This window comes from Macrobrachium nipponense, chromosome 11 (genome assembly GCF_015104395.2).
Source record: "Macrobrachium nipponense isolate FS-2020 chromosome 11, ASM1510439v2, whole genome shotgun sequence".
In the NCBI taxonomy this organism is placed as follows: Eukaryota; Metazoa; Arthropoda; class Malacostraca; order Decapoda; family Palaemonidae; genus Macrobrachium; species Macrobrachium nipponense.
In genome coordinates this window covers 49285674-49313099 of record NC_061087.1, presented here as the reverse complement: position 1 = coordinate 49313099, position 27426 = coordinate 49285674, and the positions used below count along the sequence as shown (strand labels likewise).

Sequence of the window (27426 nt, the reverse complement as noted above, 5' to 3'; positions counted from 1 at the left end):
GGGTCTTTATACAGAACTCCCACAAGAGAAGTGATGGAATCCTGCATAGTGCGAAGGATTCTTTTAGTCTCCTCATTATCGTCTACCCTCGGTTGTTTAATTACTGGATGGTCCTCCTCTTGAAAACGCTCAGGACTAGAAGTAATCCTGGGTTCATCCAAACATCTTTTAAGGGGGCGAGAAAGATCCGCCGATCTCCAACCTCTTTTAGGTGAGGAATTCTCCGAGGAGGAGAAACACTCACGCAGAACGCTTTTTCTGTAGCGTTCTCTGGCATTCTGTGGCGATACAGAAAATGCCGAAGGACGTCTGACTGTTGGGGATCCTCCACAACCTCCTTACGGCTTTCGACATTCCTTCTCCTCTGGGCTTGGGAGCTTGAAAGAGGTCTAGGCCTGGGAGCGTTGTGACGACAATCAGACGCCCCCTCCACTGCACTGGGACACTTATATCACTATCCACAGCACTATAATCACACTGCTTACCTTCATAGGCCGCCATTTTGGTTTCCATTTTCCGAAGGGCGGCTTTAAGATTCGCAATCTCAGATGCCGAATCTGTGTGTTCTAATAAAGGAGCAGGTACATTAGATGGGGCAGTAAAAGGAGAAGAGGGTATAATATTACTGATAACCCCGCTAGAACTAGATAAAGGTTTGGAAGAAGACCTCCTCACCCTGTTTCTTTCTAACTTCTTCACGTATGAGGTTAGAGATTTCCATTCTTCCGCACTCAAATCCTTGCATTCATTACAAGTATTACCAAAAGAACATCCATACATCCTGCATTTCTTGCAAATAGTATGAGGATCAATCGATGCCTTCGGCATCCTAACTTTACAGCCCACATTCACACACATTCTCACCACATTTCCAGAATCAGACATCATGTTGAACAATCCAAATCAAATTCCAAAAACGGTCCACAATCGCGTATGCCAGTACAATCAATGCAAATACGTCACCGAGAAGTCCAAACGAAGATCAATTGCGATGCAAAATACGAATCCAGCCAGAGATACCCACAACGATGTTGCCAGTATGGCCGACAGAAAAAATATGATAGAATATGGGGATGGTTCCTAGTCCTGCCACCCAGTGGCAGGTAAGTAGATCACCTGACCTACAGGTAGCGTGTGCGCGAAATTCGAATTTCTGTCGGACGACGGAGTCAAATAGCTAAGTATATATCTGACAGGTAAGTTAAATGTATAAAAATTAGAGTTACAAAAGCAAATACGAAGATTTTTTTGGCTCTTAAATACGAAAATAGTTCAGGATACGAAAGGTGGTTGCTGTAAAGCCCCAAGATTCGCACGGACCACCGATAATTTTAAAACTCGCGCGCCGCCAACCGAGTAGACTCGCCACCATCCTCCCACTCTCCCATTGGTTCCTAATTCTAGTCACCGCCATAAGATCCTGCTCTCCTATTGGTCAGCATCTCTCCCATCATGCATTACGTAGCAGCGTTCTTCTTCGGCCACTCTGTAGCAGCATCGTTATCATACGCACGCCGAATTCGTTCGTTCTATACGATTTCGTTTATTAACATAAATTCGTTAGTGATTTTGTTGTAGTACTACTTTATCGTATTGTGTGAGAGCCTTAGTACATACGTATATGTACTAAATCACTTTTCTGGGCTCAGCCTGTGTCGCTCCGTGAAATGCTTCCTTTAGTGTTCATTTCTAATAAAATATTGCTATAATTACCAGAGAAAAACTAAAATAGTAATGCCAGAGAAAACTGGCTTGCTCACCTTTAATAAAGGTGTCGGTATGGTATCTGGGGCGAGTGGAAACCACTACCAGAGGTCCCTTGCCATTTAGAGTCTCCCTTCCTCAATATCCCTCATCTACAGAGGAGCCAATCCAAGGCCCCGCTACCCGTTACTACTACAACTAGCGCCTTTTGTTTTCATTCCTTTCAATAGCGTTGTTCACACCACACGCATTTTTTCCTTGTGCTGTGTTTTTTTGTCTGGATTTATCCGCTTTGTTCATCAACATGGATCGTCAAGCTTCTGCATCCAAGTTAAGTACTGCGTTTAATGTTTGAGATCATTTTGAGACGGTTTTTGGCATATTAAGCCAAGTTATCTTAGGTTATATGTGTGAGCGGTAACACGTGCATTGCCGTTCCCGCGCCGCCTCCTCTTGGCTCACCAGCCGCGTGATGATTCCCTGCTTTCTTGCACCAATTGGTCTCCCATACTAATTGGTCTTGATTGCACTTGAGCAGTACCCTATATATTTATTTTAAGATGCATTTGCCATTGACGTGTATATTTTTTAGTCCGTTCACGGGGGATAGCCTACTTCCGAACCGCATGCTTTCGGTCGTGGCGCTCGCTTTCCTTTCTTGCATGGAGGTTGTCATATCAGCCCTTGTTTATCAGTAAGATAGGATCTCTTGACTATTACCTTTACGAAAGGACCCTAGTTCCTCCGTAGCCTTTCCGTCCTTGAGCCACCCTCGCCATTTGCCCCTCGATCATTCGTTACGGCATCTAGGCTAAGCCACTCTGAGTTTCTAGGCTAGCATTTCCTTCGTTGGATTTCGCTTAACCTAGTTTCTCAAAGACCTTTTCTTTCTCTCTCGCTCCATTTTTATTTCGCTCTTTTCCCCCCGTGTTAGGACAGGATATTGATGTTATGTGTTACTTCTTGTAGCCGGCACCTAGTTGGCCTATAGGCCTTCTTGGATCGACTGGCCTCTCACACTGCGTGACTGTTCACCCGGCTGAGAGTATTCCCAGTCGATCACATACGAGCCACCCTGCTACCGACCCCTCTCAGTTCCCCCCCATCCCCCCCCTCGCTCACCCACTCCAGTGGAGTGACGACTCGCTCCCATCCGAGTCTCCCAGGGGGGGGGGGGGGGGGGGGGAGAATGGGGGTTTCACATGGCCACTGGGGAGTACACTCGGTGAGCAGGCCTGCCGTACTCTGCCGCGCTGCTAGTGGTGTGTAGGGGGGTTACCTCGCTCAACCGAGCCATGGTTGGCCACCAGGCACGGGGTGAGTGGGACACACCCCGACCCACTAGGTAGTGTATCCCTCTCACTATCCAGGAAGCCCACCCTTCCCCACCCCGCTTCGGCGGCCTCAGGGCTCCGGCGCAAGCTGGACCCGACCTCGGGATAGCATTGTTTCTTTGGATATGTGAAGGCTCCGTCCTATCTATGGGATTACATTTTGCATGCATGTTTTATTACACATAATAACATCCACCTTCTATTGTAAGTTATTTCTTACTATACCCAGTTTTTTACCCGGCGGAGTCCCCAACTCCGCCAGGTATTTTAACCATCCCACCCCGTTACGTCTCGCTCTTCACCCTGGGTCTGACTTGGGTTATACCCCTCACTCCGGCACGTGGAGGAAAGCTGGAATCCACTTAATCGGTCAGATTTTACAGCTCCGGCGTCGCCGGAGCTGCAGTGGAGTCACTCTTAGTCCCCATTATCTGCTTAGGATGTTCTTATAAGTATACACGGGGCACCGGAGCTAGTAGTAACAGGGTGATATGTTTTGTTAAAAATGACTGTTGCTTCAGCACTATTAATCTTATAAAGAGTCTTCTCTATCTTTCTGATGACGGCTTTCTCGTTGTTGCTTAGACTGGCGAGCAACGCACCAAAGGGCATGGTAAAATTCGGTTGAGTCATTTGATTTATTATTGCTTATACAATTCTCTCTCTCTCTCTCTCTCTCTCTCTTTCTAACGCGACGTTTCCTCCTGATCGACAGGACATTATCAAGCGATAACTGCTGAGGGACTGAATGTTGACCCAGCTGTCAACTACACTGGAAGCATCGGGACAAAATATCCAATCCTTGTCGGAGAGGACAGTAGCCCAGGAGAACATGCTGTCTGGTCTCCGAGATAGTATGGCACCAGGACAAGCACAGTCCGGCCAGGCAACTCATGCGTTGCTGATGCCGGACTCATCCAATCTCCCTCCATTTAAACCAAACAACCCATGGAGGGTAGCAGCACACGCTCCATTCGCAGAGGGTGTGCTGACTATTGAGGGTTGTGGAACTCGAAGGCTAGAGGACTTCGAGTTCTATCCTGAGGGACTCCAGCCCCCTTTCTTTGGCTATGTCCGTTTAACGGATGCCGCCATGAACAGGGAAGATAAAGTCCCGAAGGAAACAGTAATCCTCACCCGGGACCAAGCTCAACAAGCTTGGCGCCGGAACCTTGATGAATGGGAATGAGTAAACACAAAAGTTACTGCATTCAAGAGCCCGTTAACAATTTTCACTATAAATGAGGACACTCCGTTGCCATTCATCTCCAAAGTGACAGAGGCAACAGCCCAGGCAGTCCTGAAGGATGAGCCTATGCCTTAGCTCCAGGAGACGGATCCGACTTCCCTTCTGCTCCCCAGATCAGCTGAGTTCTACTCGGATGCTCCTGCCACCTTTTCAGTGGGCAAACTCAAGCCGGACTGCGGTAACACGCTGTTCAGCGAGAGGTTGCCTAGACTATCAGAAGCTCTAATTCAAGCTGAATACGTCGCTAGGATGAAGCTCAGCAGGTCCCTCAGTTCGCTGATGATGACTGAGATGGTGTCTCTTATCTACGGACAAGAGACGCTATTTAAAATCATGGCCAAGTCACTACTGCATACAATGCAATGTGACTTGTATGATTTCATGGTAGCTCGGCGTAACTGTCGGAAGCATGTTCTGGCGGAAGCCACTATCCGCCATGAACCGAACAAGCTGATCGCCTCATCCATATGGGGCACGGACCTCTTTCCCGCCACCGCTATGAACGAGGTTCTGTGCGAAGCGTCTAGGGTGAACCAGAGCCTGAAGATTCGTTGGGGACTCATGTCCAAACGCAAACCCGAGTCCACTGGATCGAATCCCAAATCAAAGAAGAGACCTAGGAAGTTCCAGCCCTTCCAGGCTCCCCAACAGACTTTGATGCAGGCGGTTCCGGTACCCCAAGTACCTCAACCGTCGACATCCAAAGCACAGCTGCAACAGTAGTTTGTGCTTTTAACCCAACCGGCACAATCGCAGGCTTCGATCTCCTTTGCAGTTTCTCCGGCCTTTAATGCGACCTATGAATCTCAGTCCTTTCAAGCATTCAATAGGTTCGCTAGAGGCAGCAGAGCTAGGGGTCCCTCCCGTCACTGGGGCGCCGGAAGAGCCACCAACCAGGGCAAAGGCTTCCAGGGAGCACGAGGTGGTCGTCCATCAGCAAATCGGTGAGAATCCCCAGGTAGGAGGGAGGCTGTACCTCTACCGACATCGGTGGGGGTTCAGCAACTGGGCACAGAGCATCGTGACCAAAGGTCTGGGGTTGAGTTGGCTTCAAGGTCCTCCTCCATCCAACACCTTTTACCAAAAACCAACAGCGAAGTTGGTAGAGTATACCCAAGAACTTCAAAAGAGGGTAGTATCAAGAGTCAGAAACTTAAAAGTTTCAAGGGCGCTTGTTCAGCGTGCCAAAGACAGACTCAAACAAATTAAGAATAATTCTAGACTTGTCCCATCTAAACTCATTCATTCATTGCGACAAGTTTCGAATGCTGACCGTTTCACAGGTGCGGACCTTACTTCCCATGGGGCCGTTACCACCTCTATAGATCTTACATATGCCTACTATCATGTCCCAATAGCAAGACACTTCCGCCCATTCCTAGGTTTCAAACTAGGAAAGAAGGCTTACTCCTTCAGAGTAATGCCATTCGGGCTCAACATAGCGCCCAGAATATTCACCAAGTTGGCGGAAACAGTAGTACAGGAGTCGAGAACTCAGGGAATAATGTTAGTAGCCTATCTGGACGGTTGGCTCGTATGGGCCACAATATCGAAGAATGTCACAAGGCGACGGTCAAGGTAATTCAGTTTCTGGAACATTTAGGGTTCCAGATAAACAGAACCAAGTCCCGGCTGACGCCGGAGTCACGTTTCCAGTGGCTAGGAATCCAATGGGACTTAAACTCTCATACTATATCAATTCCGCCGTTAGAGAAGAGAAATAGCCAAGGCCACAAGGCAATTTCTCAAAAAGAAACAGACGTCCCGGAGTAACCAGGAAAGAATCCTAGGTTCACTCCAATTTGCATCAGTAAAGGACGTTCTATTGAAAGCCAAACTAAAGGATATAAACTGGGTTTGGCGCTTGAAAGCAAACCGAAGATCCCGGGACAAGATGGCTCCCATTCCAGCGATCTTACGCAAGAGGCTTCGCCCTTGGATGGAAATCAAGAATCTGTCAAAGACAATACCCTTTCAATTTCCTCCGCCGGCCCTAGTAGTCCACACAGACGCCTAACTAAGCGGCTGGGGCGGTTACTCACAGTACAAAAAGGTACAGGGAACCTGGTCTCTAACATTCTGCCAGCTACATATCAATGTACTGGAAGCTATGGCAGTGTTTCTTACCATGAAAAGGCTACGAACAGCCAAGAAGTCTCATATCAAGTTGGTATTGGACAGAGTGGACATTGGACAAGGAGTCATTCAGATGGATCTGTCAACAGGTACCAGGACTTCACGTGGATCTCTTTGCCACAGAATTGAACCACAGACTTCCTTGTTATGTGGCTCCCAACCTGAACCCTCTGGCTTACGCCACGGACGCTATGGCTATAGATTGGAATGTATGGAAGAGGATTTACCTCTTTCCTCCAGTGAATCTACTCCTGAAAGTCCTAAACAAGCTCAGGACGTTCAAGGGTCACATTGCACTAGTAGCCCCCAATTGGCCCAAGAGCAATTGGTTCCCTCTACTATTGGAATTAGGACTCAGGCCTCAACGGATTCCCAATCCCAAACTGACGCAGTTGGTTCAAACGCGGACTGTGTCCGCTTCCTCAGGAATTCAGAAAGCCCTAACTTTATGGACATCATGAAGTTTGCAGCTCAGAAAGATGCCAACATCGATCCTCAGAACATCCAGTTCTTAGAATCTGACAAACGGGAATCGACCTTGCATCAATATGACTCAGCAGTTAAGAAACTAGCTATATTTTTAAAGGACTCAAATGCACAAACCATGTCCACGAATCTGGCCATAACCTTTTTCAGAACCTTGTTCGAAAAAGGTTTAGCAGCTAGTACAATTACTACTACCAAATCAGCACTTAAGAAGATCTTCCAATTTGGTTTCAATATAGATCTAACAGATTCGTACTTTTCATTCATTCCAAGAGCTTGTGCAAGACTTAGACCAACTGAGAGACCCAGGACGGTCTCATGGTTTTTAAACGATGTCCTTAAATTGGCTTCTGACACTAATAATGACTCGTGTAATTATATAACCCTCTTAAGGAAAACGTTATTCCTAATAAGTTTAGCCTCAGGCGCCAGAATTTCTGAACTGTCGGCCCTATCTAGGGAATCAGATCATATTGAATTTCTCCCTACAGGAGAACTACTTCTCTCACCAGATCGTCAATTTCTAGCTAAAAATAAGGACCCACAAGATAGATGGACTCCATGGAAGATTGTCCCACTTCCCCAGGACCCATCCCTATGTCCAGTTAATTCCCTAAGAGCATACTTAAGCAGGACTGCCCTGATATCTTCAGGCCCCTTGTTCATTAGGGAAAAAGTTGATACTATTTCCCTAAAAGGGATTAGACAACAAATTTTGTATTTCATAAAACAAGCTAACCCGGAATCTTTTCCAAGGGCACATGATGTTAGGGCAGTAGCCACCTCCATTATTTATTTTCAACATATGAAGATCTTAAGAAGTACACAGGCTGGAAATCTCCGACAGTATTTAAGCGTCACTACTTGAAGTCTTTAGAGGCCCTTAAATTTCCAGCAGTGGCAGCCAGAAACACAGTTTCCCCTGACACTGCATAATTAGTAATAAGTAGTCATATAGCCTATGTCTCTCTTACATCTCTCTCTCTCCTACCTGCCTCGCTAGCATTCTTGCCGTAGCTCGGTCGTTACCAGGTTCATACTTTACCTTGGATAGCACTTTCTGTATATAATGATGATTCGTACTGTATATAGTTGTATCTGGGTTTATTTTCCCTTGTGATAATTTGTTAGCTGGTGTGTGTTATTTGAACCATTGTGGGTTATTTAACCCCTCTGTGTAGAGAAGTTAGTTTTAAGGATCATTGAAACTCTCAATTACTTGTATTTTATTGTTTATTGTAATAATCAATTACCTACATTATAGTATTTAACTCTAATAGAGTTTTAATTTACCTGTAATTATTGATTATCTACACTTTTTTCCAAGCTGGTGGAGCCATTTCTCTGGCACTATTTCACGGAGCGACACAGGCTGAGCCCACTAAAGGAAGCATTTCAATGGGCGACACAGGTCATTGCCCAGAAATAGCTTTTTCCTTCGTCAAAATCCCTTAATTACCTACAATATATATGTAGTCATGGGTCCCAAGAAAGTTGAAGTTCACGGAAAGAGGAGGATGCTTTCTTTGGAGACAAAAATGGAGATTATCAAGAAGTATGACGCTGGCATGCGGTTGAGTGTGATCGCTAAGGAATATGGCCAAAATCTGTCAATGATAGGCACCATCCTTAAGCAGAAGGATGCCATCAAAGCAGCTACACCTTCCAAGGTTGGTTGGTTGGTTTTATGAAGTTTAGGTGTAACACCAATCAATGGGGCAGCAAAGGCCATTCAGCGCTTACTACACCTTCCAAGGGCGTGACTATTTTGTCTAGCAAGAGGAGCCACGTGCACGACGATGGAAAGGCTGCTTCTTGTCTGGATAAAAGACAAAGAAATCGCTGGCGATATGATAACTGAGAGGGCAATCTGCCACAAGGCCAGCACAATTTTTGGCGATTTGATTGCCCAGGCCAAAGACAATGGAGGAGAAGGGACATCGACGCCAACCCAGACTTCAAGGCCTCTCATGGGTGGTTTGAAAAATTCCGGAAACGGACTGGCATCCATTCGGTGGTGCGGCATGGGGAGGCGGTCAGTTCAGACAGAATATATGTGTACCACCACTAAGGGGGGTGATAGAGAAAGTACAGTAGTGCCTCAGGTTACGAAATTAATCCGTTCCGAAGTGACCTTCGTAACCTAATTTTTTCGAATCTAGAACATTTTACATGTAAATTGCCTAATTCGTTCCAAGCCCTACAAAAACACCACAGTAAATTTTATAATAAAAGCTAAATTGACTAATAAACAATGAAATACAACAATCTGGACCATTCAATACCTAACCTAACTGTGATTACCTGTAAATAAAGTATATTAGTATAAAGGGTACAAGAAATACTGTACGTACATGTACGTACATATGTAGTAAAATGTGGAACCTTACCTTTAGAGTGAGGCGATCTCCGAAAGTGGCGACAGAGGAGGAGGACAAATGGCAGAAAACATGAACAATTAAATTTACAAAACATTAAAAAATGGCAAAAAAAACATTAACACTAAACTTTACAAAACACATTAACAAATGGCAGAAAACATTACCACTTAACTTTATAAAAAACTTACAATTTTTTTTTTTTTTTTTGCCTTTTTCTGATGTTTACTTTTTTTTTTTTTATTTTTTTTTTTTTTCTTTTTTTTATACTTTTTTTTATTTTTTTTTTTTTTTTTTTTTTTTTTTTTACAAAATTTCAATTTCCTCACCACTTTCAATTTTCTGTTTTCTTGTGTCACTTGGATCTTCCTGTTTGCTTACTACTAAAGGCTGCCTTAAAAAATAACTATCCAAGGAAGATTGCTTCTGCCTACTTTTCACAATGTTCCTGAAATGACTTAGGCAAACGTCACCGAAATGCGCAAGCATACGACCTGTGTAAGCCTTTTTGGGGTGTCTCTTTTCTATAAATGATTGCACTTTATGAAAAGCAGCTGGGCATCCTTAATTTCTGCCGTTGTCATAGGGTCCTCCTCCTCCTCCTCGCCGTGATGTTGGATGGCCTCCAACTCCTTCAGGTCATCCGTCTTAAGCTCCTCGAGAAGGTCATTGATGTCGTCCTCGTCAACGACCAGCCCCATGGACTTGCCGAGTGCAATGATCTCGCCAAGATCTGGTTGCGAAACAGTTTCAGGATCGTCAACTGTTTCGGAATCTGCATCAGCTTCACCCACGTTGAATCCCTCGAAGTCTCGGGAGGATACAGCATCAGGCCAGAGTTTCCTCCAAGAAGAATTAAAGGTTCGCCTCAAAACCTCCTGCCAAGCTTGATCGATGAGTTGGATGCATATGACGATATCGAAATGCTCCTTCCAAAATTCACGCAAGGTGAGTTTTGTGGTATCAGTGATGTCAAAACTTCTCTTGAAAAGATGTTTTGTATACAGCTTCTTGAAGTTCGATATCACTTGCTGGTCCATGGGCTGGAGGAGAGAGGTGGTGTTAGGTGGAAGATAAAGGACCTTGATGAAAGAATACTCCGCTAGGATATCTTCCTCGAGGCCAGGAGGGTGAGCAGGGGCATTGTCCAACAACAGCAGACATTTCAGAGGGAGGCGCTTCCCTTCCAGCCCTCCACATCACCAGAAGCTTCTCCTTTAGCACTTTGTGTGCCTTGAAGGCTCGAGGAGTCTCAGAATGATAGCCAAGTAGGGGCTTTACCTTACAATCCCTTTTGGCGTTGGAAAAAAGTGCGAGCGTAAGCCTGTCTTTCGTAGGCTTATACCCGGGTAGCTTCTTCTCTTTCTCCATGATGTACGTCCGACGAGGGATTTTTTCCAAAAAAAGCCCAGTCTCATCACAGTTGAAGACTTGCTGAGAACTGTAGCCTTCCTTGATCATCATCTCGTCAAACGTCTTAATAAAGGCTTCGGCCGTTTTCATGTTTGAGCTGGCAGCCTCCACATGCCACACCACCGAATGGATGCCAGTCCTTTTACGGAATTTATCAAACCACCCCCGAGAAGCCTTGAAGTTTGGGGTTGCCGTCGATGTCCCTTCTCTTCCGTCGTCTTCGGCCTGGGCACTCAGATCACCGAAAATAGCGCTGGCCTTCTGGCAAATTGCCGTCTCGGTTATTGTATCGCCAGCGATTTCTTTGTCTTTAATCCATACAAGAAGCAGCCTCTCCATCTCATCATGCACGTGGCTCCATTTATTGGACAAAATAGGCACGCCCTTGGAAGGTGTAGCTGCTTTGATGGCTTCCTTCTGCTTAAGGATGGTGCCTATCGTCGACGGATTTTGGACGTATTCCTTAGCAGTCACACTCAACTGCATGCCAGCTTCATACTTTTTAATTATCTCCATCTTTGTCTCCATGGAGAGCATCCTCTTCTTTCCGTGAACTTCAGCAACATTCTTGGGACCCATGGCTATCAAGTCAATTAAGTTCACACACAACACGATAAAGTAACTTACTACGAAGAAAGCGAAATCGCTAACACGAATTTACTTTAACAAACTAAATCTATGTGAACGAACGAATTCCACAAGTGTACGATAATGCTGATGTGACGAAATGGTCAAAGGACGTTACCCTTTCGCAACTTGAATAATTTTCATACACAGAAGCAAAAAAATCTTCGTCTTTGCTTTCGTAACTTGGATTTTTCGTAAGTACGTATGGACTTTTGTATGTAGAGGTTCCACTGTATACAGGCAGTCCCCGGGTTACGACGGGGGTTCCGTTCTTGAGACGCGTCGTAAGCCGAAAATCGTCGTAAGCCGGAACGACACTTGGAAATATGTCTTAAACTAATAAAAAAAGTTTATAAACAAAAACCTTTACTTGTAATCCTTTGGTACACCTACATGTTGTTTCCTGTAGTTTTTATGTACAACCTGGAGTTATTTTCATAAAAGAATGCTGGTTCTTGAAGGTAAAAACTATTGTAATCCTCTGGTGACACTACATTCTTGAAGTTTTATGTACAACCTGGAGTGATTTTGCAAAATCTTGAGGGCTACAAGAACAGCTGATTACTATTTACATATCATATAGACTCTTAAAGTAAAATGTTCTTTAAAATAGGTTAATATTTTAGTATCAAACAAAACATTTCCTGCCATGCGTCAGAGGCCGTTTAATGAAACGGAATCACTTCTCTGTCCTATCTGTTCAGAAAATAAACGTTACGTCAATCCCCGAGACCATTGTTGCCAAAGCGTCTCTCTCTCTCTCTCTCTCTCTCGCTCTCTCTCTCTCTCTCTCTCTCTCTCTCTGATCAAATTACATTGGAAACTTGACATACGATTGCCCTAATATACGAATGTTTTGAGATATAACAGAAAATTTGCGAAAATACAACACCCCAAGCTTTGATATACAACGAAATAAATTTGAGATACGATTTTGCGATGAGTGTTAGTTGTATAGGCGACCGATAAATGGCGTTCAGTCTGTTTGTTTGTTGGTGCTGCATGTTCAACACGTCGTTGTTTAGTTCGTTGTATTTGCGCCTATTTTTCGTGTTATTTTGTCTATTTTATTATTAACCATTGGGTCTCAAAGCTAAGACAAAGCAGATGATAAGAACCCCAACCCAAGAAATGATTTCGATGGAAGCAAAACATGAAATTATAGCAAAGCATGACGTGGCCGTTTCGTAAATCAGTCGATTTGGCAAACGAGGTATGGTCGAAATCCTTCTACCAATATCCACGGTCCAATCAAGCAGAAGGAAGCTATAAAAACCCCGAGACTCCATTGTTGCCAAAGCGTCTCTCTTTCTCTCTCTCTTCTCTCTCTCTCTCGTCGTCCTCGGTGGTCTCCTCTCTACTCGTCTCTCTCATCTCCGTCCCGTTCTCTCGTACGCTCTCTTCTCTCGTCTATCTCTCGTCTCTCTCTCACTCGATCTCGCTCTCTCTCTTGAATGCAAATTACTGGATTAATGCTCTCTTTGGGATACATTTTGGAAATTTGCGTTGTAATCTAAACCAGAAAAAATTCGTTTTTGTTTATTGATTACTGGCAAAACTAGGCAATGATTTTTTCATTATTGGCGCTTTTGGACTGTTATATGTAAACTATATGTATTCATTCGCTCGGAAACTAGTTCCGCATATGAGCGTCACTAAAAAACATAGAAAAATCAACATAAAAAGTCGAAAATCATCATAATCTCAAACCGTTTAACGAAACGAACACTTCTCTGTCCTTAACTCGGAGCGTCGGAAGACGCCTCTCTCTCTCTCTCTCTCTCTCTCTCTCTCTCTCTCTCTCTCTCTCTCTCTCTCTTCTCTCTCTCTCTCTCTCTCTCTCTGATCAAATTACTGGATAATGTCTCTCTTTGGATACTTGGAATTTGTGTTGTAATCTAACCACAAACTTCGTTTTGTTATTATTACTGGAAACAAGCAATTATTTTTTCATTATTTGTGCTTTTGGACTGTTATATGTACAACTAGTATGTATTCATTCGCTCGGGGAAACTAGTTCCGCATATGAGGCGTCACTAAAAAAACATAGAAAAATAAACAACATAAAAAGTGTCGAAAATCATCATAATCTCAAACCGTTTTAACGAAACGAACACTTCTCTGTCCTTAACTCGGAGCGTCGGAAGACGCCTCTCTCTCTCTCTCATCTCTCTCTCTCTCTCTCTCTCTCTCTCTCTCTCTCTCTCTCTCTCTCTCTCTCTCTCTCTCTGATCAAATTACTGGATAATGTCTCTCTTTGGATACTTGGAATTTGCGTTGTAATCTAACCAGAAACTTCGTTTTGTTATTATTACTCGGAACAAGCAATGATTTTTTCATTATTTGCGCTTTTGGACGTTATATGTAACTAGTATTGTATTCATTCGCTCGGAAACTAGTTCCGCATATGAGGCGTCACTAAAAAACAATAGAAAAAATACAACATAAAAAGTGTCAAAATCATCATAATCTCAAAATTTTTGTTGTAATCTAACCAGAAACTTATTTTTATTAATATACTGTGCTAAACTATAAAGGATTTTTATCATAGTATGCGTTTTTAAAAGCGTCGTTAAGCTCGTAGCGTCGGAAGCGTCAGCGTCGTAACCTCGGAACAAGCGTCGTAACCCAGGACGGATTTTTCCATTGAATATTTAAGAAAAAGCGTCGTAACCTCGGAACGTCGTAAGCCGGAACCGTCGTAACCCGGGGACCGCCTGTATATATATTTTTTAACTGAGGTAAAAAAATAATCATTGATATATACACAATGTTTTCACATAAGAAAATAAAGGAAACATATAAATATAACATAAAATTTAGTGAGAGCAAGTGATGATTGATACACTCGCGGTCGACAGGGGATCTCATGCGGTATGCAAGCATTTGCAGCAATGCAACAGGCCGGAGGCGAAGGGGTTAAAAGATTACTAAATATACCAAAGGTAAAACTTACATTTAACAAATTTCTTACCTCTGGCTGATTGCTGCTAGGAAACAGAAGTGAAATAATGGCTATGAACATATATGCTGTAAGCATCCACAAGGCTGCTTTAGCCAACATTCCTTTTTTTTCATCTTCATCATTTTTGTTGCCACCACCATTGCTACCAGAAGAACTACCTCCAGTACTCCCACTTCCTCCAAGATTTTGATTACCCGGAGAACTGGAATGCAATCTATTTACCAATAAGTTTCTCTGCTCATGCACAGATATCCCAGACCTGAAATTTATAAATATTCATTACATTACAGCATATGTTTCAACACTTTCCAGTCCTATTAAATAAAAAATCTATCATGAGGTGCTTCAAATCAGTTCACGAAAGCCATTTGAAAAAATTAGAATTCCTGAGACAAATTGAATTCCATTCATAAGCATTAAAGGATTTGACGTAAGGAAAAATCTATTTCTGGGCGATTGGCTCGTGTCGCCAGCGAAATATCCTTTAATCTATTATTTCTAGGGTAAATGTACTAACACATACCAGAGAATAAATAAAATAAAGAAAAAGGTCAGTATGACTGACTCGCTCACCCTCTAGGAGGGTGTCGGTATGAACACTAGGCGAGTGGAGACCACTACCACGAGCCAATGCCAATAGAAATCTCCCCACTACAAAACCCTCCAAGAGGGAGCCGTCCCACAGAGGGAGCAGCTCGAACTACTACTACACCCATCCCATGCTTGCGACTGCTGCGCCTCTAGTGGCCATCCTGAAGTTAGCAGACAATCTTGAGCGAAGGGACGGGTAGGGGGGGTATTTCGCTGGCGACACGAGCCAATCGCCCAGAAATAGATTTTTCCTTACGTCAAAATCCTTTTCTGGGCTCCAGCTCGTGTCGCTTGCGCGAAATCGTACCAGAGAAACAGCACAAGATTGTAAACAAAGTAAATAAAATATAATAAAACAAAATAGGTCTCAAATAAAAGATACAAAATAAAAGAATGAATATAATTGCTAAAAAAGATACAAGTACACAGTAAAACAAAATCAGAATTATGCTTAAATTACCCTTAAATCTAAGTTATGTTAATAATATAAGGTAATTTACATATATACAAATAGGTACAATGATTACCTATCACAATAAATCTGTGTAACAACATGTATCAAAAATGAGAAATAGCAATTAGTATAAATTTACATAAATATTTGATCAATTGATAAAATAAAAATATCTTAGGGAATGTATATGACTTAATATACAAACCCGTAACCATTGCATTATGATGTATCCCCTAGCATAAAAATAAGGGGATAACATCTATGAGATCAGTATGGTAATTCAGATGTGAGTGTCCCTAACCAGACAAAAGGGGCACTATACAATCATAAAGCAGCTAAGACACAAGGTAAATGTTAATGAACAAGGCAGGAATAGACGAACTGTTGGGTGAGGCAGGTAGAAAGGAGGACTGAATCTTCTACTATAATCTAGCTAGAGTCAGGGGGAAACTATGTTACCCGCTGCTACTGCTGGGAATTTCAGAGCTTCCAAGGACTTAAGGTAGTGACGTTTGAACACTGTCGGCGATTTCCATCCGGTATACTTCTTTAAATCAGCAAAATTCATATGTTGGGGAAGTAATTAATTGAGGTGGGGGCTATGCCCTGGAATCATCAGTGCCTTTGGCAAAGGAGTCAGGATTGGCTTGTTTGATAAAGTACAGGATTTGTTGCCTGATGCCTTTAGTGGATAAAGTGCCACCTTTTTCCCTCCCTAAGAGGGGCCCCGATGAGGAAGAGGAGGTCCTGGATAGAAAGGCTCGTAAGGTTGAAACCGGACAAAGGGAAACATCTTGTGGAAGGGGTAGTACCTTCCAAGGTTCCCACCTCATCAAAGGATCTTCATTCTTTGCTAAAAAGCTACGTTCCGGAGAAAGTAGCACTTCCCCCGTGGGGAGGAATTGAATATGATCGGATCTCTGGATAAAGCCGACAGTCTGAAATTCTTGCTCCTGAAGCTAGGCTTAATAAAAACAGAGTTTTTCTTAGGAGCATCATAAACGAGCATGTGTCATTATCGGTTTCGGAAGCCAGTTTTAGAACATCGTTAAGAACCATGAAACTGACGTAGGCCTGACAGAGGGCCTAAGTCTAGCACATGCTTTAGGAATAGACGAGAAATAGTATCTGTCAAGTCTATAAATTCAAATCCAAATTGAAATATCTTTTTCAATGCTGACTTGTTTGTCGTAATCGTGCTAGCTGCTAAACCCTTTTCAAATAAAGATCTGAAAAAGGATATAGCAGAATTAACTGTCATGATTCTGATATCTGACTCTCTCAGGAAGATTGCTAACTTTTTGACGGCAGCATCATACTGCCTCAAAGTTGAATCCCTTTTATCGGATTCCAGGAAAAGAATATTCTGAGGGTCAATATTCGCATCTCTTTTTGCCGCAAACTTCATGAAATCCATAAAGTTAGGGTTTTGAGAATCCCTGAGGAAGCGAACACAGTCTTCGTTTGTACTGACTGGGAGAGCTTGGGACTGGGGATCCGAAGGGGACGAAGACCCAGTTCCAGGATCAGGGGGTGGGTACCAATTGCTCTTCGGCCAGTCTGGGGCTAACTAGAGCCACCTTGGACCTCTGAATGTCCTGAGTTTGTCTAAGACCTTCATAAGGAGATTCACTGGAGGGAAGACGTAAATCTTCTCCAGTTGTTCCAGTCCAGAGCCAGGGCGTCCGTGGCGTAAGCCAGAGGGTCCAGGTTGGGGGCTACATAACAAACGGTAGTTTGTGGTTCGCTTGTGATGCGAAGAGATCCACCTGTAGCCCTGGGACTCTTTGAAGGATCCATTGGAACGAACTCTCGTCTAGAGACCATTCCGACTCTAGGGGTACTGATCGGGGATAGGGCGTCTGCTATGACGTTTCTTACTCCAGCTATGTGGGTGGAGGAAAGATGCCAAACTGAATTTGTCTGCCAGGGAGAAGATGGCTATCATGACGTGATTTAGATTGGACGGACTTGGAGCCTCCTCTGTTTATGCAATGTACTACCACTGCGCTGTCCAAGACTAGCTTTATGTGGGAGTACCTTGGTGGGCGTAATCTTTTCAGAGTCAAGAAGACTGCCATTGCCTCCAGTACGTTTATATGGAACTGACGGAACTGGGTGACCAAATTCCTTGCACCTTTTTGACCTGGGAGTACCCTCCCCAGCCGCTTAAGGACGCGTCTGTGTGGATGGTAATCCCTGGTGGAGGGAACTGAAGAGGGACTGACACTGACAGATTCTTGACTTTTGCCCACGGCCGCCGAAGCCGGTTCCTTTAGAATCAGAGGTACTGAGGATAGCTTGTCCCTGGACCTGACATTTGCTCGAGAGCGCCAGATCCTGGTTAGATCTTTCAGTTTGGCTTTCATTAAGATGTTCGTTACTGAAGCAAACTGGAGAGAGCCGAGGATTCTTTCCTGAGCTCTCCTCGATGCTAGTTTGTGACTTAGAAATAGCTGACTGACTTCGCTATTTCTTTCCTTTTGGTGGACGGAATCGACAGAGTGTGTGAGGATAGATTCCATTGAATGCCTAGCCACTGAAAGTTTGACTCTGGGGTGAGTCTGGACTTGGATCTGTTTATCTTGAATCCTAGATATTCTAGGAATTGGATCACTTTCAGTGTGGCCTTGTTGCATTCTTCGACTGATGGGGCCCAGATCAACCAATCGTCGAGATACGCTACTACCATAATCCCTTGAGCTCTGAGCTGTTGCACTACTATTCCGCTAGCTTCGTGAACACCCTGGGTGCCACGTTGAGCCCGAACGGGACTACCTTGAAGGAGAACGTCTGGTCTCCTATCCTGAATCCCAGATACGGACGGAAGTGTCTTGCAATAGGGATATGATAGTAGGCGTCTGTAAGATCGATAGAGGTGGTGACGGCCCCACGGGGAAAGTAAGGTCCGCACCTGTGAGATCGTGAGCATCTTGAACTTGTCGCAGCGGATGGCTAGTTTAAGCGGGACAAGTCTAAGATTACCCTTCTTTTGTTTGAGCCTTTCTTTGGGACGCTGAACAAGCGACCTTGAAATTTGAATCTCTTGACTTTGACTATAGCTCCTTTCTGAAGGAGGTCCTCTGCGTACTCTGTCAATTCCTTGAAAGGAAGTTGACGGAAAGGTCTGGCTGGAGGTGGTTCGTCAACCAGCTCCAACCAGCCCTTTTGACACTATGCTCTGAGCCCACTGGCTGAAGTTCCACCACCCCCTGGTTTGGTGGCGAAAGTGAAACAGCCTCCCTCCTACCTGAAGTTCCTCATTGGTTCTGGTAACCCCCTCGACCTCCTCTGAAGTGCTTTCCCCTATTGAAGGGGGGCCTCCCGATCCTCTCCCACGAAAGGACCGCTTACCTCTGCCTCCCTTGTTCGAGCGGTCATACTTCTGAGAAGCTTGACTCTCGAAAGCTGGATTGTAAGCTGGAGAGATGGCGTATGAGGTGGAGGGTTGAGCTGAGGGGATATCACATAAATAGGCTGTGATTGACCTTTAGACGTGGAGGGCTGAGCTGTCTGCACTAACGGCACTGTAGGAAACTTGTTGAGGGAAGCGCGGCTGCTCTTTTGGTAGGTTTGGAAACGTCTAGGCTTCCTTTTGTCCCTTACTTTTGGTGTCGAAGTCTTGCCTTCTCCTAGCCGTAAGAACCCAACGGTCCCTTAAGCTTTGGTTCAACCTCGTAGCCTCTGCTTGTACTTCCTTTACCATAGCATCTGGGAAGAGATCTGCGCCCCAGATGTTAGAAGAAAAGTAACCTATTCGGTTCATGCCGAATGGTTGCCTCTAGCAATACATGCTTTCTGCAATTTGTTCTAGCAGTGGCAAACTCGAACATGTCTGACTGCACCGTTTGAGTCAGGGCTTTGGTCATAAGCTTGAAAATTGGTTCTGAACCATAAGCCATGGTTGCTACCTCAGACATAGCCATGCAGGTTGATTGACCTTGCTAGTCGTGTTTTCGAGTCAAACTCCGCTTGAATAAGACTATCAGGGAGCCTGGGCAGCTTTTCACCAACTGCTCCATAGCACAGTCAGGTTTGAGTTTGCCAGCTGTGAAAGTGTTAGGCAAGTCCTCCCATAATTCTCCAATTGACGGAGCAACGGAGAAGTGGGGTCTGCTTCTTTCAGCTGAGGCATGGGTTCCCCTTTCTGAGCTGCTGAGATGGTCCGACCTCGCTATCTTGGTAAGGAAAGGGAGCGGGGTACCTTCGTCCATCGTGAAAATGGTAAAGGGACTTTTGAATGGTTGGATCTTGGTATTCGAACAGTCCATGTCGTCTAGACATCTAAGCCATCCGTTGGGCCTGGTCCGAGAATAGAGGACTGTCTCCTTTGGTACCCTGTCATCTCCTAACCATAGCCGAAGGCGTGAGCCTAGCGTAGCCTATGAAGGGAGGCTGTAGGCCTTCCGGGTAGAACTCGAAGTCCTCTATTCTTCGAGTTCCAAACTCCGGTATGGAGATGAGACCATCTTGGAAGGGAGCTATGACGCTACTCTCCAAGGATTGTTCATGGAGAAAGCGGGCAGCGAGTCATACGGGGGAAGCTGAGATCCACTAGTGTTAGAGGTTGAGGGAGAGGCAAGAGGGGCTTCTCTTAGGCCGGCTATATAGTATCCTGAGAAGTTATCCTATCCGACAGGCGAGATATCATATGTTCCATACTCGTCTTAAGGGAGCCTACCAAGTCGCCCACCTGTTGCAACAGGCCAGCATTGTGTCCAGAGCCGGAGCTGCTGCGGAGGTGGAGGGGAGACTCTGAATAGGCACCAAAGGTAGTGGAACTGGTGATACTGCCGGGTGCGGATTTCTCCTTAGGCTTACTCTTTGAGGACTTTGAGCCGGAGCTAGACCCTTTAGACCTGTCTGGGCCGGGATTACGAGCCGGAGACTTACGCGAAGAAGAAGACGAGGACGTCTTCTTCGAGGACGATGACGTCTTAGTCAAAGTCATGTGCTTAGACTTGATCTTAGGCCTAACCGAAGCCTCTGGAGGAGTATATAACTCATCACCGGTAAAGCTGGGAAGGATGGTGAGTGCAGGAGTAGAAGAAACAGTCACTCCCAAGGGGGACCCTTGGGTACCTGCATTACTTACCTCGACCAACAGGTCGTCTATACCTACCATAGGTTCAACATTTATATCCAGGGTTGCGACATCCGTGGAGATATCCTGGTCTTGTTTTGTTCAGTTCAAAGAGGCCGCCAGCTGTTGTTGGATAAGGCAAATAGAGGGGTCCGCCTCTACGGGTCGACGTAGCCAGTCCCGCGCCTTGCCTCCGGGGAAGATTAACAAAGCTAAACGCTTCTCCAGAAATGTAGGGCTGACCTTGGCGGCGTTCTTGCCAAAACCTCCGACCCAGGCCCGCAAGGTAGCCAATGCCGTATCTCTTACTGCCGGAGCCTGTAAGAGAGGATATATTTTAGATTTAGAACCACTTAAACTAAAACTTAAGATATAACTTAAACTAGATTTGCTTAAGTTAAAGTAATGATGAAAACTTAAGAAGTAAACGAAGCGGAGCGGCATGCGGAGATGGAATACTTACGCCTTCCAAAAGCTGGCTCACCAGATCGTAACATATGGTACACGTCTCATGGTACCAGACCTGGATGTCCCCGTGCGGAGTCGCGCATGGAGCATGGGACCGGCAAACTTCGTGTCCACAGGGGTCCTGAAGTGTAGCGGAACATCCCGGATGCTCACAGTTGGTGGTCCTGTAAGTGGGAAGACACATGAGTATCTTAAAAGGGGTAACACTTACAGACTAAGGACAAAACGAACTCCGATACGTGGCGGAGCTTGGAAAAAAATTTGGGCATAACCCCTCCCTGCATTGCCTGAATATTTTGTCTATAAAAAACCGGAGAGATCCGGTAAATACTAAGGGAGGGGTGGGGATGGTTTAAGAAACTTACTTAAGATAAACTTAAAGATAACTTAAACCTACATGCAAGTAACCGGACTAGGTCCAGTGAAGCGGAGTGTAGTAACTCAGCAATACGGTACGGTTAGTGAAGACCTCTTGTATGCTCCGGTCCATCTATGGTGGACTATACCCTTCCGCTGGATACCAGGACTCCGATAGGGAGGAGCTCTAGTAAGGGGGGAAGGGCGAGATGACATACAGACTCGCGCTAACCCGGAGCGACAAGGAAGTAACGGAGGGAGGGAAGGCCAGAGCCCCCCACAACGTACCACCCGGCCGAGCCGAGAAGCGGAGAGGTCGGAACCAGTCAGGGACTGTCGGACTCCCAGGCCCCTCCGGTGGAGGGGAAGGGGGAGGCAGGCTCGGGCATGCTGGGCGAGCAAGGACAGACCGACCCATCCCCGCCCGACTCTATGGGAGAGCGGGAGAGGGGGAAGGGGGACTGGCAGGCGCCTGGCTGACTCGTGATCACGTAGTGACCACGAGGCGGTAAACTAAGATACGGTAACCAAGCCTAGGCCAACCAACTGATCAGATAGAAGCTATCGGGAAGCAACCAGAACTGAAAAGCGGTAGCATATAGACCCATAGGGCGAAAAGAAAACCAACTGATCAGAGAGAAGCTATGAGGAAGCGACCGAACTGATCAACGGTAGACTAGGCTCTATGAGCCAGGACCTAGGCTAAGCCAGACGCCAACTAACCTTAACAAGAACAAAACATAAAAATATAAAATATAATAAAAATGAAAGAAAGAAGGTAAAATAGCAGGAGAAAAAATCCAGGAGTGTGCGACTAGCCCGAAGGCAAGTCTACCACTCAAAGCTAGTCAGGGGCCGATACAAAGAACCTGGACTAGGGTCTGGATAGAAAAAGCCTACATAAGGTGAAATACATATGTGTATAACAACTTGGAGTAGACGTAATAACGTGGATAATCAAGATAGAGCGTAAAATAATAAGGGATGTTCTAGGTATGGGAGACCAAGAACGAACCCAACATGCGGCAGGACCATGCTGCCATGCTTCCAGCCCCCGAGAACGTATCTATACCTAAAAAACGGCAAATACCGTCTCGGGGACGGAAAAAACTTGCTAGACGTAGACACTGAGTACTTAACTTAGCTGCTGCGATAGCTGCACGCTCCATTATAGTAAAAATCCACGAAAGGGCACAAAAAACACAGAGAAAAATTAGCACGTGTGGCTTCTGGCGCTAACTTTTAAAGGATGGCCACTAGAGGCGCAGCAGTCGCAAGCATGGGATGGTGTAGTAGTAGTTCGAGCTGCTCCCTCTGTGGGACGGCTCCTCTTGGAGTTTTTGTAGTGGGAGATTTCTATTGGCAATTTGGCTCGTGGTAGTGGTCTCACTCGCCTAGTGTTCATACCGACACCTCCTAGAGGGTGAGCGAGTCAGTCATACTGACCTTTTTCTTTATTTATTTATCTCTGGTATGTGTTAGTACATTTACCCTAGAAATAATAGATTAAAGGATATTTCGCGCAAGCGACACGAGCTGAGCCCAGAAAAACATTATATTAAAAAGCACATATAAAAGTTTCTTTTCCAGTTATAGTGTTGTACCACTTTTAGCAATTTGCTATTTCCATAAGTGACATCAAATACGAAAAACAAAACTGAAGAAGTATCTATAATAGTTTTGGTTAATCATTCAATTCTACACGAAACACTACCAAAAGTCATCATATGGTGGTTGGCGTTGCCTACCCATCATAAATCCACGGGAAAGCGAATCGGCCTGGTTAAGTGGATCACCCACACACAACAAGAGTAGGTCCCCCCTCTTTGCCTTTCCCTCCTTTAGAGCATTCAACCTCTCAGAAGGCTGAAGAGCATTTGAGGGAGAGCCCCATACACATTTGTATTGTATGAGTGGGACCACTTTCCCTGACTTGTGAGGTTGTCATCATGATGGGTTAGCAGTGGTTCTCAGACAGGATATTAAATGCACTTTCTCAGAACGATGGGAAGGTGAACCCATGATGCAGAAATGACAAAGCTGAATGGACACAAAGCCGAATGGACATAAAACTGTACGGACAAAATTAAAAGGAAAACACTTATGAAGTTTAATGACCAATTTACCAATCTGACACTTCAGATTTAATGAGATAGTTCTTGACACACTAACAAACAATTCACCATTTCATTAATAAGACATGTTTCTCAAATTAAAACTTTTGAAATACAGTCAACAGGCCCCTGCTTTCCCCCCCCCCTTATTTGGGGGGGATAGGGACCACAACCACACACTAATATCAAAAATCCATGACAAGTTGCAAAACCCCTCTAAAAACATTTACGTACAGTACTCCCCCTATTTGTGGAGGTTGGTTGGTTTTATAAAGTTTAGGTGTAACAACAAGCACTGGGGCAGCAAAACCCATTCAGCACTCACTGTATAACTTTATGAAATTATAAGAAGTGTTAGATCATATAATACAGGTTTATTTCTTTGAGATAATTTACTATATTTTGAAGTGGGGCATTTTCTCACAATAGTTTTTCATGTGGTATATCATATATGTTGTTGGATCTTCGTTTTCTTTTGAATTTATGGCATTCAGTTAGCAGATGACGGACTGTGACCACCGACAGTGGTCACAGTAAGGGGCCTGTTTTTCTTCGCCTTGCAACATCAAGTATTTATGTGTCAAGTATGTATGTCCTATTCTTAATCTTGTTAATATGACATCTTCCCCTCTTTGAAATTGTAGTCTATTCCAAGATTTTACAGATGATTTTATATGAGTTAATTCAGGCCATTCTTTTTCCCATTTTGATTGACAATATTCATTTATTGTTGTTTTAATGTCATTGTAAGGCCATGCCGGAATACAACACCCTCCCTCCTTACACGGCGAGTAATCCCTGGAGGATATCGTCCTATGCCCCCTTTAAGGACGGGATGCTAATGCTGGCGGACTGTGGAACTCGAAGGCTTGAGGACTTCGAGTTCCACCCAGCAAACTTGCAACCCCCCTTCATTGGTTATGCCCGCCTTACGGAGGCAGCTATGAGGAGGGAAGATAAGATCCCAAAGGAGACCGTAATCTTCAGTCGGGATCAGGCCCAGCGGGACTGGCTGAGAAACCTGGAAGAGTGGGAATGTATTAATACCAGGACACCATATTTGTGGTGGACGGAGACACCCCCATTCCGTTCACCACAAAGGTGACGGAGTTGACGATGCAGGCTGCTATGAGAGACTAGCCGATGCCTCAGCTCCAGGAAACGGAGCCCACGTCACTCCTCCTTCCTGGTATGGAAGATCTTTGGGCAGATCTCCCAGCCACCTTTACGGTCAGGAAATTAAAGCCGGACTGTGCAATAATACAGTTCAGTGAACAGCTTCCCAGGCTTCCAGACAGCCTCATTCAGGCTGAATTTGATGCAAGAACCAGGTTATCCAGGTCTCTCAATACCCTGGTTATGACAGAGGTTTGGGCCATAACTTATGGTAACGAACTTCTGTTCAAACTTATTGCCAAATCACATTTAAATACTGTACAATGTGATTTGTACGATTTCATCGTGGCGAGGCGTAACTGCAGGAAACATATTCTGCAGGAAGCCACCATCCGCCACGAACCGAACAAATTGCTGGCGGCTCCAATCTGGGGTGCCGACCTTTTCCCAGAATCGGTCGTCAATTCGGTACAGTACGAGGCGACAAGACTCAACCAGAGTCTTAAGGTCTGCTGGGGCCTCTCAAGTAAGAGGAAGCCGGAGTCGACTTCCTCATCCAGGAAACCCAAAAAGCCTAGGAAATTCCAGCCTTTCCAGGCTCCCCAGCAACAGCAAGTAGTTCAGGCAGTGCCAGTTTCTCAAGTGGTACAGCCTTCTACATCAAAGGCTCAGCCTCAACAACAATTTCTGCTGCTGACTCCTCAGGGTCAAGCTTCCACCTCCTTTGCGGTCTCTCCGGCCTTCAACCCAGTGTTTGAGGGCCAATCTTTCCAACCCTTTAATAGGTTCGGAAGAGGCAGCAGGGCTAGAGGTGCCTTTTGCCAGAGAGGTAGCGGAAGAGCATCCAGCCGGGGGAAACACTTACGGGGAAGGCGCGGATCTCGACCTGGCCCAAGCCAGTGAGAACCCTCAGGTAGGAGGGAGACTGTTCCTCTTTTGCCACAGATGGAGGTTCAGCAGCTGGGCACAGAGCATTGTGTCCAAAGGCCTAGGATGGAGCTGGACCAAAGGCCCTCCTCCATCCAAGACCTTCTATCAACAACCAACAATGGAATTGATGGAGTATGCCCAAGAACTCCTTCAGAAAGGAGTAGTGTCAAAAGTCAGGCATTTAAAGTTTCAAGGTCGCGTGTTCAGCGTGCCAAAGAAAGGCTCAACCAAACTAAGAATAATTCTAGACTTGTCCCGTCTAAACTTATTCATTCGTTGCGAAAAGTTCAAGATGCTGACTATCTCGCAGGTGCGGACCTTGCTTCCCCGTGGGGCCGTCACCACCTCTATCGATCTTACAGACGCATACTATCATGTCCCAGTGGCAAGACACTTCCGCCTGTACCTAGGTTTCAGGCTAGGGAACCAGGCATTCTCCTTCAAGGTAATGCCCTTCGGGCTAAACGTAGCCCCCAGGGTATTTACAAAGTTAGCAGAAACAGTAGTCCAACAACTCAGATCCCACAGGATAATGGTAGTTGCGAATCTGGACGATTGGCTCGTTTGGGCAACAAGCATCGAAGAATGCCACAAAGCAACGGTCAAAGTAATACAGTTTCTGGAACATCTAGGGTTCCAGATAAACAAGACCAAGTCTCAGTTGACACCGTACTCTCGCTTTCAGTGGCTCGGCATTCAGTGGGACTTAAAACTCCCACCTCTATCAATTCCGTCGTCAAAGAGAAGAGAAATAGCCAAGGCAACCAGGCAATTTCTCAAGTGCAAACAGACATCCAGGAGAAGCCAGGAATGGATCCTAGGCTCTCTTCAATTTGCCTCAGTAACAGACGTTCTGCTGAAGGCAAAACTCAAAAGACATAAACCGTGTCTAGCGCTCGAGAGCAAACAACAAGTCCCGGGACAAGTTGTCCGCTATCCTGGCGATACTTTGCAAACGCCTCCGCCCTTGGGCGGAGGTCAAGAACTTATCAAAGTCAATTCCTCTCCATTTCCCTCCTCTGGCATTAGTTATCCACACGGATGCTTCACTAAGCGGCTGGGGAGGGTACTCTCAGTACAAAAAAGTACAAGGGACTTGGTCCCTTCCATTCTGCCGGCTCCATATCAATGTGCTGGAAGCAATGGCGGTATTCCTCACTCTGAAAAGACTTCAGCCAGCCAAGGGATCTCACATCAAGCTGGTATTGGACAGCGCAGTAGTAGTACACTGCATCAACAGAGGAGGCTCCAAGTCAAGCCATGTGAACCATGTCATGATAGCCATATTTTCTCTGGCAGCCAAGTACAAATGGCACCTGTCCTCCACTCACCTAGCGGGAGTGAAGAACGAGATAGCAGATGCCTTGTCTCGCTCAGTCCCTCTAGAGTCGGAGTGGCCTCTGGACAGGCGATCATTCAATTGGATCTGTCAGCAGATTCCAGGGCTCCAGGTGGATCTTTTCGCCACAGAGTCGAACCACAAGCTTCCCTGCTATGTGGCTCCCAACCTGGACCCTCTGGCTTATGCCACGGACGCCATGGCCATAGACTGGAATCAATGGAAGAAGATCTACATCTTTCCTCCAGTGAATCTTCTTCTGAAAGTTCTGTGCAAACTCAGGACCTTCAAGGGACAAGTCGCTCTAGTAGCCCCCAATTGGCCCAAGAGCAACTGGTTCCCACTCCTGCTGGAATTAGGTCTCCGACCTTAACGGATCCCCAATCCCAAGCTATCCCAACTAGTGCAAATGAAGACTGTGTTTGCTTCCTCAGGAATTCTCAAAACCCTAACTTTATGGACTTCATGAAGTTTGCAGCTAAAAGGGATGCGGATATCGATCCTCAAAACATCCTATTCCTAGAATCGGATAAAAGAGAATCGACCCTTCGTCGATATGACTCAGCTGTTAAGAAACTAGCCAATTTTCTGAGGGGGACCGAATCTCAAACCATGACTACCAACCTGGCTATTTCCTTCTTTAGATCATTATTTGAAAAAGGTTTAGCAGCCAGTACTATTA

At 45.3% G+C, this 27426-nt stretch overlaps 1 protein-coding gene across 1 annotated transcript in view; it reads right to left on the bottom strand.

Moving 5' to 3' along the window:
• Positions 1–27426, bottom strand: part of LOC135205772 (paraplegin-like) — a gene marked incomplete in the record, with an annotated part of 592202 nt that overhangs the window by 428625 nt on the left and 136151 nt on the right. The window contains 1 exon segment of the mRNA XM_064236914.1: positions 14302–14551. Within this exon segment, the coding sequence (XP_064092984.1) occupies positions 14302–14551 (250 nt within the window).